The 15,060-nt window shown below is 38.1% G+C and overlaps 1 protein-coding gene across 4 annotated transcripts in view; it reads left to right on the forward strand.

Moving 5' to 3' along the window:
* plxdc1 (plexin domain containing 1) overlaps nucleotides 1-15,060 on the forward strand; it is a 582,117-nt gene that overhangs the window by 38,878 nt on the left and 528,179 nt on the right. For all 4 annotated transcript variants that reach the window (XM_079846240.1, XM_079846241.1, XM_079846242.1 and 1 more), the window contains exon 2: nucleotides 1,025-1,191. In XM_079846240.1, coding sequence (XP_079702366.1) covers nucleotides 1,025-1,191 — 167 coding nt within the window. The remainder of the gene's footprint in view (nucleotides 1-1,024; nucleotides 1,192-15,060) is intronic.

Consider the following 15,060-nt stretch of genomic DNA (forward strand, 5'->3'; position numbering starts at 1 on the left):
ACATGAGACATATGTCTAAAGAAATGTTGAAATGTCAGGTTTTAAATCATGTAAATCAAAACGAAAACAAATATTCTGTGTTTATGTAATCTGTGTGAAAAGTGGAAGATATCAGTCAACTCATTACTGCCTCATTACCCGCTAATGCGGCCACGCCCACCGACCGCGCGCTCATTCAGATTCAAATACAAGGCAATCCATGCGTCGACCCCCATCAACTCATGCAAACACAAATAGTGAAGCTATGGTTCAGATACATCGCTTTGAGTAATAATCCTGGAATAATTCTCCTCATGGAAAGCTGACTCAGGGCTCATTGTAAGGTAGGCTAAGTTTAAAAGGCTCAGTTAGCATCTGTGAATATTAAACGCAAAAAGACTGTTTAAATATAAATCCTGATGCAACATGACGCAAGACTGTTTAGACAAGATTTATTTGGCCTGTTTTCGTTTGGTATAAATTGTATCTTAATTTTAATCAATGTTTTTAATATAGTTGCTTCTTATTTTATAAGAAGTCAATATAACAGAAAATAGCCTTAGCGCGCATTGCACGCGTCTCATAAATTAACATAAATTCATAAATTAAATTAACTTAAGATGAAAATGATATTTGAGTATTAATTGCCTTTTTTACAGTGAATTTCGTAAAGGTAATAAAATCTTTAGCCAGTGAATTTTTAGGACAACATATATGAATATTAAAATCCCCTATAATTAAAAATCTATCAAAATTGGGGATAATGCCCCCCAAGAAATCTGCAAAATCTATAAGAAAATCTTTATGTGACTTTGGAAGCCTATATACCACACCACAGTGCAAGCTTCACGACACAATCACATGGAGGCATTCTCACAGCGTTTTGACCCAGCGGGAGTTCCCTTGAAAAGGAACTTGTTCAAAATAAGATCAATAACATGCATTAAGGTGCATTTTCAATTCATGCCAACTTTAACTCGGTTTGAAGACCACATTCATGCTTATGCTAAGGTAACATGCAATTTGTTTTTTGTTTTAATGTCAGGTATAATTCATGGGCAGTCAGAAAAGACTGATGGAGGTCCATCAGATGTCCAAAGAACAAAAAGAGACCAGCAAGATCCCAGCAGACACACTCAGAACAGAACTGGACAAGAGCTGATCAATGGACTGTCCATTGACATGCTCCCTGACAACATTACACGAGTAGTGGTGAGTAAACTACTATATTACTTCTGTCAGGTGTAGCGACTCAGCTACATATAATAATACATTTAATTTAAAATGAGCTCAATAGGGAATTATGGGTATTAATATTTACTTATTTATGATTCATCATAACAGGTTATGATCAAATTATAGATCTCTAAAATCAACCAAAAGGGAAATACCTAATACCTAATACCTAATATATATATATATATATATATATATATATATATATATATATATATATATATATATATATATATATATATATATATATATATATTAGTGCTGTCAAACGATTAAAATATTTAATCGCGATTAATCGCATTAATGCCATAGTTAACTCACAATTAATCGCACATTTTTATTTATTCTAAATGCCCCATTTCTTTTTGTCCCATTATTTTTTCTTATTTTAATGCTCTTATCAACATAGAAAAGTGGATCGGCTTGCTTTGTTCAAATGTTTGTTTTATTGAAAACAACATTGGCATACTGTAGTGTTCGATTTCACACCAACATTCTCACTTGAAGCAGTCATTCACACTTGGAGCAAATAATCGCTCACACAATGTAGCACTGTCCATCAATAAAAGGGTGAAAAAAATACTTTGTTGCACAAACAGCCCCTTCAACAGCCCTTTCTAAGGGATCAAAACAGGGTGATACAAAATAAAATTACAAAGTGCACATGCAAGGTAAACTAGGACTCCGCCTATAGTGCAGTTAAACCAGGGGTCGCCAACTAGTGAACTCCGGACCGCGAGATGCGTCCATCCGGACCGCGAAGCCTTTTGACGTAATGAAACAGTTAACGTTGCAATGCTCACTGTTACTACGTTCACTTCAGACCCAGACGCGCGGTCAAGCATGCAGTGAAGAAGAGACTGATGGTGCGCTCACACCGGACGCGAATGACGCGACATGCACGCCGCTTAATTCGCGCCGCAGAATGTCTATTTGCGTCTTTGCATTGACTTAAATCACTCGCGCAAAACGCTTCATTCGCGTCCGGTGTGTAGGCTACGCACCATCAGAGCAGAAAGCAGCGCTCAAGACAAGCACTTTTAGTTGAAGACCCCTGAGTTAAACCATGGCTTAATACGTTTCTCATTTCGGCATCTCACGCTTGCCATCCACGTCTACTGTTTTAATATCGTCCGAAACAAGTGTGGGCAGCCGCAGCGTGCCTGATGTTTTGTTTCCGGTCTAGCTACACCCGGAGTGGTGTTGTAGTTTTTCTAACGTTACTAGTTGTTGCAACAGCATGTGAAAAAACTACAAAGTTTGTTAGACCAAAAAGAACGTTAATCTCGCGATAAAAAAATTAACGCCGTTAAAATAGGTTTGCGTTAACGGCGTTAATAACGCGTTTAACTGACAGCACTAATATATATATATATATATATATATATATATATATATATATATATATATATATATATATATATATATATATATATATATATTAAATCAGTACAATAACCTTCAGAGGATTAATCCGGAAATAGTCTGATCTGTTCGTCCCCAAACCGACAGTACAATCTCCTTATCAATCCTCACAAAGATTTATTCTTTCTACCAAATCTTCAGGAAGGTTATCCTTCTGGTCACAAAGAACAAACTTTCCGAACTATTGGGATATTAATTAAAGTATTCAAAGATACTTATGAGAGCTCGTAGCTAGATCTGAACATTAAAGTGACTATGTTTTCCAACAATGACAATCAAACGTGGATACAATGGTTTTAATAATTGATACTACGAATACATATGGCTAAATAAAGAATACATGTTTATGCAGAATAACGAAAGGTAATGAAAGAGAATGAGAAGAAGTGAAAGAAAAAGAGAAGGGAAGGATCAGGAATGGCAATTTTACAAACATAACCACAGAGAGCCAGCAAAGAATAATATCACCTTAAACAGGGGTACAAATCTTAAAATGCATCTAAATTTCAATGGAATTTATGCTTGCATGGGTTGTTTTGTGCTGAGTATAAAAGAATGTGTGTGAGTCCTCTCAGAGCGTTCTTTGAGCTGGAGTGTTCTCTCTCAGTTCTTCCGGTGATCGTGTCTCCGTTCCGCGGGAAGTTTGAAAGTGGTTAGCTTGAGAGCAAATGTTGCCAAAAACGGAGGAAGGGAAGGTGGTCTCTGTCCAAGCTGAGAAAGTTCATTGAGCGCTGAGATGCAGTACGCTGTCTGGCCGCAGGGCTGAGTTGCGGAGCGCGGAAAACTTCAAAGGAACCAACCAACATGACTGAGCCGCCAAGCCAGGGCCGAAGCTACCTGGCAAGGGGACGAGCCGAGTTGAGATGACGGGATGAAGATGCGAAGGAAGAAAAAAAGAGAGAGCTAAAGTCTTGTCCTTTGTCTTTTAAGGCTCATTAACATACCCCCATCTTTCCTGTAATTGCCAATCATAGGTGTGAACTTTAAGTCAAGTCAAGTCAACTTTATTTATATAGCGCTTTTAACAATGTAGATTGTTTCAAAGCAGCTTTACAGTGTTAAACAGGAAAATAATGCAGCATAATTTTATTCAGCTGTATAGCCATTCTGGAGAAAACGCTGATGTCATCAGTTCATTTCAATTATCATACAGTAACAGTGTGGGCTTTAGATCAATAATTAGATCAGTAATTTATATGGTAAATTTAGTTTATTAATTAGATTTATTTCGATGTTTAGTTGAAAAATGTAGTGTCCGCCAAGCCAGAGGCAACAGTGGCAAGGAAACCAAAACCCGTTCCGCGGGTTTTTAACGTTCCGCATAGGTGACCTAATGGAGAAAAATAAACCTTGGGAGAAACCAGGCTCCGTCGGGGTGCCAGTTCTCCTCTGGCCAATTAACAAACAGCGTATTATTATTATTATTATTATTCTGGCAGCTTTACAGGTCAGAGGTCATAATAGATCGGAATATTCGAGGGACAGGAGGCAACATGCTGGAGACGGGTTTATTGAGGATGATGTTGATTAAATAATTATTAAAGTGCAATATTCGAATGATCGGATCCAACACGCTGGAGACGGGTTTTTTGAGGATGACATATCGATTTAAGTATTATTTAGTTGTAATATTCGAACAATCGGAGTCAACACGCCGGAGACGGGTTTATTGAGATGCCGTGTCGATGAGGCAGTTGCAGGGGGATTCTAATCACGGTCTCTGCAGACACTTCGGGGTCCTGCTGTCTTCTCTGAGCGCAGGTCCACCATCTGAACTGGATACGGCCCGGATCTGGCTGACTGCAGTAAACCTCGGGATAAAACAGAGAGACTATCATTAGCGTAGATGCCATTCTTCTGATGATGTAACGAGTACATCAGGTGTTATGGGAAGTGTTTCCGGTTCCGGCTGACCAAGTTAATGCAGCCTAACAATCATTTCATTGAAAAAGTGTTTTATGAGTATGCCACAGTAAAGAGATGTGTTTTTAGTCTAGATTTAAACTGACAGTGTGTCTGCTTCCCGAACAATGTTAGGAAGACTGTTCCAGAGTTTCGGAGCTAAATAGGAAAAGGATCGACCGCCTGCAGTTGATTTGGATATTCTCTGTATTATCAACTGGCCAGAATTTTGAGGCCGCAGTAGATGTGATGGAGTATAATATGTTAAGAGCTCGCTCAAGTGTTGGGGAGCTAAACCATTTAGTGCTTTGTAAGTAATAAGCAAGATTTTAAAATGTATGCGATGTTTAATAGGCAGCCAGTGCAGTGTTGACAGAACTGGGCTAATATGGTCATACTTCCTGGTTCTAGTAAGAACTCGAACTGCTGCGTTTTGGACCAGCTAGAGTTTATTTATTAAGCGAGCAGGGCAACCACCCAGTAGAGCATTACAATAATCTAGCCTTGAGGTCATGAACGCATGAACTAACTGTTCAGCATTTTGCATTGAGAGCATGTGCCGTAATTTAGATATATTTTTAAGATGGTAGAATGCAGTTTTACAGATGCTAGAATCGTGGCTTTCAAACGAAAGATTGGTATCAAAGAGCACACCAAGGTTCCTCACTGACGACGAGGACTTGACAGAGCAGCCATCAAGTGTTAGAGAGTATTCTAGGTTGCTACTTGTGCAGCTTTTTTGTCCAATAATTAAAAATTAAGTTTTTTCTGAATTGAGTTGCAGGAAATGACCGGTCATCCAATGTTTTATATCAGCTATGCATTCCGTTAATCTTGTGAATTGGTACGTTTCTTCAGGGCGTTAAGAAATATAGAGCTGAGTATCGTCAGCATAACAATGAAAACTAATGCCATGCTTCCTAATGATATCTCCTAGTGGTAGCATGTACAGGGTGAAGAGTAGCGGTCCTAGCACTGAGCCTTGTGGTACTCCATACTGAACTTGTGATCGGTGTGACATCTCTTCATTTACTGCTACAAACTGATAACGGTCGCATAGGTATGATTTAAACCATGATAAAGCAATTCCACTAATACCTACATAATTTTCGAGTCTATTCAAAAGAATGCTGTGGTCGATAGTATCAAATGCAGCGCTAAGATCGAGTAACACTAATAGATAGATACAGCCACGATTGGATGATAAGAGTAAATCATTTGTAACTCAGGTGAGAGCAGTCTCAGTGCTATGATACGGTCTAAATCCTGACTGGAAATCCTCACAGATACCATTTCTTTCTAAAAAGGAACATAATTGTGAAGACACTGCCTTTTAAAGTATTTTTGACAGAAAGGGTAGATTTGAGATTGGTCTATAATTGACTAATTCTATAGGATCAAGTTGCGTTTTTTTAACAAGTGGTTTAATAATAGCCAACTTAAAAGTTTTCGGTACATATCCTAATGACAAAGATGAATTAATGATATTAAGAAGAGGATCTATGACCTCTGGTAGCATCTTTTTTAATAGCCTAGTCGGTACAGGGCCAAGCATACATGTTGTTGATTTTGATGATTTAACGAGTTTAGCCAATTCTTCTTCTCCTATAGCAGAGAACGAGTGTAATTTTTCCTTTGTGACACTACAATACTCTGTCTGATGTGATACTGTAGTAGACGGCTGCATGGTTAAAATTTTCTTCCTAATATTATCAATCTTACATGTGAAGAAGTTCATAAAGTCATTACTGCTGTGCTGTTTACAATCATCAGAAGTTGAAGATTTATTTTTGGTTAATTTAGCCACTGTAACGAATAAATACCTTGGGTTGTGTTTGTTTTCTTCCAAGAGAGTTGAGAAATAAGCAGATCTAGCAGTTTTTACGGCCTTTCTGTATGTGATCATGTGCTCTTTCCACGAATTACGAAATACCTCTAGTTTTTTTTTCTTCCAGCTGCGCTCCATTTTTCTGGCTGCTGTTTTAAGAGCCCGGGTGTGCTTGCAGTGAGAAGTTTGATCATAAATGAGGTTTGAATAGAACAGTTTGAATAGAGAGTCGTCAGTGATTACAATGAAGACAAAAGATTAAGATAACTAGATGTGTGAAAGGTGTGAAAGTGTTCTGGGGAGACTGAAACTGAATGGGCAGTTTGCACCTCTAAACAACAGAGACAATAAACTGAATGGTAGCTCAGAAGAGATGGCAATAAACATCAGTTAACATTTTAGAGAAATCTCAAAATAAAATCATTTGACATGATCTTGAAAAACATTTAATAAAATTCAGAGTTTTAGACTTATCATCTTCAGATTTGAAATATAACATGGTCAGACATGTGGCTTCAGCTGTAGTGCACTTCTAGATTGCTAAAATGCCAACTTCAATTTTATTTTCATAAAGATATTTCAAACAAATATATTTCTAATAACTTCACAAAACTTTGAAGCTTATTATAGCTATTTTTTATTATGAAAATAATTATAATTTTGAATTTACAGTAAACTGCCAAGTGTCTGCTTTCAAATGACGCCATACTTATGATTTTAGTGCAAAGGAATCATTAACTGTAACGGTTTTAGTCTGATTATGCCATTTCTTAGGATTTTTTCAAAAGCGGGGGTGCAGGCTAACAGGTTAACCAATGAACCTTATTGTAAAGTGTTACCAATAAAAGCTACATAAAGACAATATTTTGTGTCTGTGTTTGGAAGATCATCTCAGTGGGTCCAGGCCCTTGGTGGTGTGGGGGGCATCTCTGATTGCAATCTCTTTGCAATCAGTATCGTCCCTTGCTCAGTATCGGCCAAGTTGCAAAAGTGACAAAGGAGGTAGACTCCTTGGAACCAGACATTAATTTGTATTCAAAAGTCAAAAGGCTAAAAGCATTTGAAGCTTAGAGCCGAATCGACTCATTGTGATTCAGTCCAGACGCTAAGAAAGTTCATTGAGCGCTGAGATGGAGTACGCTGCCTGGCTGCAGGGCTGAGTTGCAGAGCGCGGCAAACTTCAAAGGAACCAACCAACATGACTGAGCTGCCAAGCCAGGGTCATTAACATACCCCCATCTTTCCTGTAATGGCCAATCATAGGTGTGAACTTTAGGCAGGAGAGAATTCCTTTGTCTAGGTTTACAACCTGATGGCGTGTCCTTACGATGATTTCAGAATTTGTACAGGCTAGACATACTAATGATGCATCTCATAAACATATACTGAATATTTAGATGCCAAACAAGCTTTGGTTTGGCGGTATAAAAGCAGAAATACATCCTTTACAGATTAATACAAGCATTTAAGATGACTTTAACATCATACACATCATGACTTTGTAGGGTATAACGTAGGGAACATGCATAAACAAAGGAATCATCATATACTACATTCTGGGATAGTTTAATTAAAAGGGTAACACTTTACAATAAGGTTGTATTACAACCCCAAATCAGAAAAAGTTGAGACAGTATGGAAAACGCAAATAAAAAAAGAAGAAGTGATTTCTAAATTTACTTTGACTTCATTGCAGACAATATGAACACAAAATATTTCATGTTTTGTCTGGTCAACTTCATGTCATTTGTAAATATGCATCCTTTCCTGTCATTCAGACCTGCAACACATTGCTGGGGATGGACTAGGGTAAAATAGCTCTGGAGAAACGTGATAGCTGCTGATAGTACTGAAGGAGCTGTATATGTATGCTGTGATATACGTCTTATTACTATAGGAATTCCTATTATAACACACTTCCTGTTTCCCTTTTCTCGCCATAAATTTGATGCTTCGCCACGGCCAAACCGTTCAAGATATAAAAAATCAGCTCGCAATTTAGCATCCTGAATATATTCTTTTCATGCTGACCGAGTTTGGCACTGATCGAAACAATGGCCTCGGAGGAGTATATTAAATTCCAGAGCATGCGTTTTCCAAACAACCCAAAATAGCTGACTTCCTGTTGGTTGAAGTTTATGACTATGAGTGCGGAAGTTGTTCGCCCCGATGAGATCTATACGTGTACCGAGTTTCATATATGTACGTGCAAGTGGGTTTGATATATAGACCAAGTTTTACTAGGGGGCGCTGTTGAGCCCCCCTGCCACGCCCGGGTACCAGCTTCAGCCCGGCCCTGATGGCCGCAGATTCCGATGTATCTGCAAAGTTTCAAGAGTTTTTGAGCATGGTAAGGGCCCCAAAAGTGCCCAAGAAGTCGATACAAAAAATAAAAAATAAAAATAATTAAAGCTGCTAGCAGCGATGACGGGCTCAAGCCGGTGGCACCGCCACGCCGGTGGCATCAGGTTAACTGTGCACTGCAGGCAATAGGCATTTAAAATGGGAAAACATAAAAGGACTATGTCAAATTCATCTGAATTTACCACATTAACTGCAGCAGTTGGTGCTGCTATGACCACAACAGCCACATCTATGAGATCAAATAAATTTAAATTAATTTCATGTCAGATGATGTCAAAGGTCAAATTGGAATGAGTTCACAATACCATTCAAATGCTGATGTTGTATTATTGTAACACTTCTCTTCATATGCATATCAGGGTGTCCGCGGGGTCTTGAAAAGTATTAAAAGTTGATAAATTCATTTTTGGAAAATTAAGGCCCTTAAAAGGTATTAAAAAGTCTTAATCACGATTTTATGAGGTATTACATTTTGTTCAAGCTTTGTCAAAAGAGTTTGACTCCAAAAAGTATTCATGAATATATTTATTTTCATCCCCATAACTATATAAAAAAAAAACCCGGTTTGCTCGGTCAGTGAGATCAGCTCGGGGCGCGCGCACCGTCTACGGGTGACGTCACATATTTTGCGAAATGCGCGGTTAGGTGATGTGTCGCCCTCCACACATTGCGAAACAGACTCCGAAATGGGGAAATGTAAATTTGCGGACTCCTGGTTGGAGAAGGATGAGTTTAAACAATGGCCGCAGGGTTTTTCTATGGTTTTTCCTGCATAGCGGCCGCATCCGTCAAATTTCGTGCCACCGCTGTCTGTCGACAAAACTCAAGACAGGCAGTCCCTTGCTCAGATTAGGCATGTCGTGGTAATTAAATAATCATCAGAAATATATATTGTCACATGATCTTTCAGCAATCATTATTATTATTTTATGATTTGCTAGTACAAAGTCATCTAAAGCCATTCCATAGCTGTCTGAATGTCTTTCCTCCGCTGTAGCTGTCCATCATTCTCCGTTCAGAATTCAAACTGCGCGTCGCGTTTGGTTACAGTCAGTCAGCTGTTCGGTAAAGCTCACTCCAAGATGATATATTCCCGTTATAATACTTGATATGTAGATAAAATAATTTATCTCCCTGGAGTTTATCTAGCGGTTTCTGAACGATGTTGTGCTCGCCACCCGGGTGACAACACAAGGCATCACACGCACAATAACCGGAATTTAAAACTGTGAAGAAACGAATAATCAGTGACCTTTTGGACCGATATACATAGTAGACTAGGATTTGTGCGCTCAACGCTCATCGTCTCTTTATGCCGTGAACTTTTCAATGTGCACTCGCGCTGCACTGCGCCCTCTGACTCCATGTTGCTTTAAGCGCATCATTTTGCACCCAGGATGCGCATAAGCACATTGTGCCACGCTTTCATATATTTTCATAGTTTTGATTCTTGTTCTCACGTATCTATCATATATTTGTTGTCCCTTTACAGAGCTGCACATTATGTTTACAATAAACTATAAATCTTGAAATGTTATATTATTTGTGTAGGCCCATATAATTATTTACATTCATATATAAATTAAATATAAATAGTTTTTTTTATAAATGTATTTAATAAGAACACAAAGTCATTTGTACCTTTTCATTAACATGTTTAGATTTTATAAAAATTAGTCCAGAGATGTTTTTTCAAGAATTACTTTTTGTAATTGCAATTTCTTTTAACTATCCACTCACCTAATTTAATATATATTTTTGTCATAGCTTATGATTATATATTTTTATTTTATTGCTCAACAGTAGTTCTCATCGCCGATGAGGTCTTTACATATTTTGAGAAGGTCTTAAAAAAGTCTTAAAAAGGTATTAAAATTTACTTCAGGATTCCTGCATATACCCTGCATATGCATCATACGTGATCTTGGCAAACACAGCACATTACATTTTTATTTCAAGTGATAGTTATTTGTGAAAGCCTATATGAAAGGGTTAAATTATCATCATGAAGAGAGAAAGTCACACACACACACACAGAGAGAGAGAGAGAGAGAGAGAGAGAGAAAGAGAGAGAGAGAATGTGAGAGAGAGAGTGAGGGGGAGGGGAGGAGAGGGGAAGGACAGAGAGAGTGAGATTCTGATTGAATAAAAACATTTAAAAAAAAAAATCAAAACAGTGGGAGAGAGTTGGTATTTCATTGTCTGAAACTTTATTTTACTATAGGAATAAGTTTTATCTTCAAAATAGATTCTGCATTTACATTTTTAATAAAACATTGTTTAGTCTGTTTTTTTTTGGACACATGAAATGTCATAAACCATGTAATACCAGTGTAATACCCATGTCATACAAATTTGTGTCCTCATAAATCACATAAACAAGCACACACACACACACACACACACACACACACACACACACACACACACACACACACACACACACACACACACACACACACACACACACACACACACACACACACACAGGCAGAGATGCATGCTTAAGCGGCCAACCCCCACCCCCCTTCAAACACACACAGTGAGAAAGTGAGAGTGAGGGGGGGAGGGGAAGGAAAGGCAGAGGGCATTGCATAGACTTAATGGTTTTTATACTGTACAAACTGTACATTCTATCCCCCTACACTACCCCTACTCCTAAACCTACCATCACAGAAAACATTCTGCATTTTTACATTTTGAATAAAACATTGTTTAGAAAGCTAGACAGTGAATTAAAGCATTTTTGAAAGTGACACACTTCCTGCTGCCAGTTGGTGGCCACACACACACACACACACACACACACACACACACACACACACACACACACACACACACACACACTCACACTCACACTCACACTCACACTCACACTCACACAGACAAACCCCTTAGAGAGAAAGAGAGATGGGATTTTTTTATCCTGTTTCAAAACTAACACAATGCTGCCATCTTGTGTACATTGAGTTCATATATATATATATATATATATATATATATATATATATATATATATATATATATATATATATATATATATATATATATATATATATATATATTCAACTGAAAAATAGTATAGTCATTCCGTTTCATGTTGACCGAGTTTGGTGGAGATTGAATGAATCGCCTACGAGGAGAACGTAAAAACTCAGACCCTGAATTATACAAATATTCCCCTTTCAAACCAAAATATCTGACTTCCTGTTGGTCGGAGCTAATGACTGTAAATTATAAAGTTGTCCGGCTCGAAGAGAATAATATATGTATGGGTACACATGAAATGTCTACAAATGTAGGTCCTCAGAAATCACAGAAGCACACACAGAGAGAGAGAGAGAGAGAGAGAGAGAGAAACAAGGTTTTTTATAATCCTGCTTCAAAACTAACACAATGCTGCCATCTTGTGTTCATTGAGGGAAGGGCAGCACACACAGGCACAATACATTATACAAAGAAATATATACAAAGAAATATTTATAAAATATATATATATTCATCTGAAAAATAGTACAGTCATTTTAAATTAATCTAAGTTCAATTACCAAACATACAATCTTAATCTAATTTAAATCAAAATATGATTTTACAAGATATGAGACAATTTCTGTTCCCCTTATTTTGTCCTTATTTAATCCCTCGCCATGGCAACACCGTTTGAGATATCCAATATTCGTTCGCATTTTAGCATCTTCCATATCTTTGTTTCATGTTGACCGAGTTTGGTGGAGATTGAATAAATCGCCTACGAGGAGAACGTAAAAACTCAGACCCTGAATTATATAAATTTTCACCTTCAAACCAAAATATCTGACTTCCTGTTGGTCGGAGCTAATGACTGTAAATTAGAAAGTTGTCCGGCTCGAAGAGAACAATATATGTACCGAGTTTGGTGTCTGAAGATAAAACTAACCCCCCCACTTTTGTCAAAAGGTGGCGCTATAGAGCCCCTCATCCCCACCCGTTTCTGAGGCTTTGCCCATGTGTACTGACTAACATCTCTGATGTGTGTGTTAAGTTTCATGCAATTTCAAGCATGCTAAGAGTCTCAAAAACAGCCAAAGACATTATTAAACTTTGACACGTTGCCATGGCAACAGTATTGGAAATTTCAGAAATCCATTCATATGTCTATATCTGCCATGTTTTCACATTATACTGATGAAGTTTGAAGTCAATCGGGTCAAAATAAGACCGTGATTTAAAGCATTTTTAAAAAAAAGTGACACACTTCCTGCTGCCAGTTGGTGGCGCTATAACTTTGACTCACAAAAGTCATATCCTTGTGATCGGCTTCCTACAACAAACACACAGCTGAAGTTTCATCCAAATCAGTCAATGTTTGCACAAGTTATAACACACTTCCTGTTTCCCTTTTCTCGCCATAAATTCGTTGCTTCGCCACGGCCAAACCGATTGAGATATCAAAAATCCGCTCGCAATTTAGCATCCTGAATATCTTGTCTTAATGCTGACCGAGTTTGGCAATGATCGAAACAATTGCCTCGGAGGAGTATATTAAATTCCAGAGCATGCGTTTTCCAAACAACCCAAAATAGCTCACTTCCTGTTGGGCGAAGTTTATGACTATGAGTGCAGAAGTTGTTCGCCCCGATGAGATCTATATGTGTACCGAGTTTCATACATATACGTGCAAGTGTGTTTGATATATAGACCAAATTTTAATAGGGGGCGCTGTTGAGCCCCCCTGCCACGCCCGGGTATCAGCTTCAGCCCGGCTCTGATGGCCGCAGATTCCGATGTATCTGCAAAGTTTCAAGAGTTTTCGAGCATGGTAAGGGCCCCAAAAGTGCCCGAATAGTCGATAAGAAAAATAATAATAATTAAAGCTGCGAGCAGCGATGACGGGCCCAAGCCGGTGGCACCACCACGCCGGTGGCATCAGCTTAACTGTGCACGGCAGGCAATATGCATTTAAACAGGAGAATATTTTAGAATCGCTCGAATATGCCACATTTACCGCAGCAACTGGTGCCACTATCACCACAAGCCACACCCATGATGTAATTTAAATCTAGATTAATTTAAATGTCATAGGATAAAATAGATAAAAGTTATATTTTCCTGCTCAAAATTTTGTAAGTCCAGAAGGCCATTATTTAATTCAAGGTGTTTGTAGTTCTTTTTTACTAATTCACACTAAAGTGATAGTTTTTTGTGATAGTCTATGATACGAAAGGGTTAAATTATCATTCCCAGAGAGAAAGGCACACACACAAACTCACAGGGTGAGAGAGACACCCCCCCTCCCCCCCACACACACACACACACCACACACACACGTGCACGCACACACACTCAAACACACAGACAGGGTGAGCCTGAGAGTGAGGGGGGAGGGGAAGGACTGAGAGAGAGGCAATCTGCACATTGAACAAGATTCACAAGATTTTAACAACAAAAAGAAATATAATCTAAATGGTGGGAGAAAGTTTTTTTTATTTCACTCTCTGAAAAAATTATTTTGAATATATTTGAAATCAATATGTGTGGTCCAATATAAAAAATAAATTACAAAATTAATAAATGGAACCAAATCACAGAAACAGCAAAGATGATTTTAATATCAGTGTTAGGTAAGAGTAAGATGCGTGTCTACATTTTATAGAAGTTTATTATAAATAGACACTTTTATAAAATCATGTGAAATTTATGTTTTAATACATTTATATTATATCAGTAAATAATTAATTCAAAGACATATGCATCATCCGTGATCTTGGCAAACACATCACATGACGTTTTTATTTCAAGTGAAAGTTATTTGTGATAGCCTATATAAAAAGGGTTAAATTATCATCATCAAGAGAGAAAGACACACACACACACACACACACACACACACACACACACACACACACACACACACACACACACACACACACACACACACACACACACACACACACACACACACACACACACACACACACACACACAGTGATAGAGTGAGAGTGAGGGGGAGGGGAAGGACTGAGAGAAAGGCACACAAACAAACTCACAGCGTGAGAGTGAGGGGGAAGGGGAAAGACAGGCAGAGGGCATTCCATAGACTTAATGGTTTTTATACTGTACAAACTGTACATTCTATCCCCCTACACTACCCCTAAACCTACATATCACACACACACACACACACACACAGGGCCGTTTGAAGAAATTTGGGGGCCCCAAGCAAAATGGACATAGAGACAGTGCAAATACTGTTGTTGCATATACTGTCCATAAAATTTGAAAACATTTGCAAAAAACACCACCGTATCATTAAAAAAAAATTTGTAAACCTTTAACCATTTTTAAAA

Source organism: Gobio gobio (assembly GCF_949357685.1).
Source record: "Gobio gobio genome assembly, chromosome: 20".
Lineage (NCBI taxonomy): Eukaryota > Metazoa > Chordata > Actinopteri > Cypriniformes > Gobionidae > Gobio > Gobio gobio.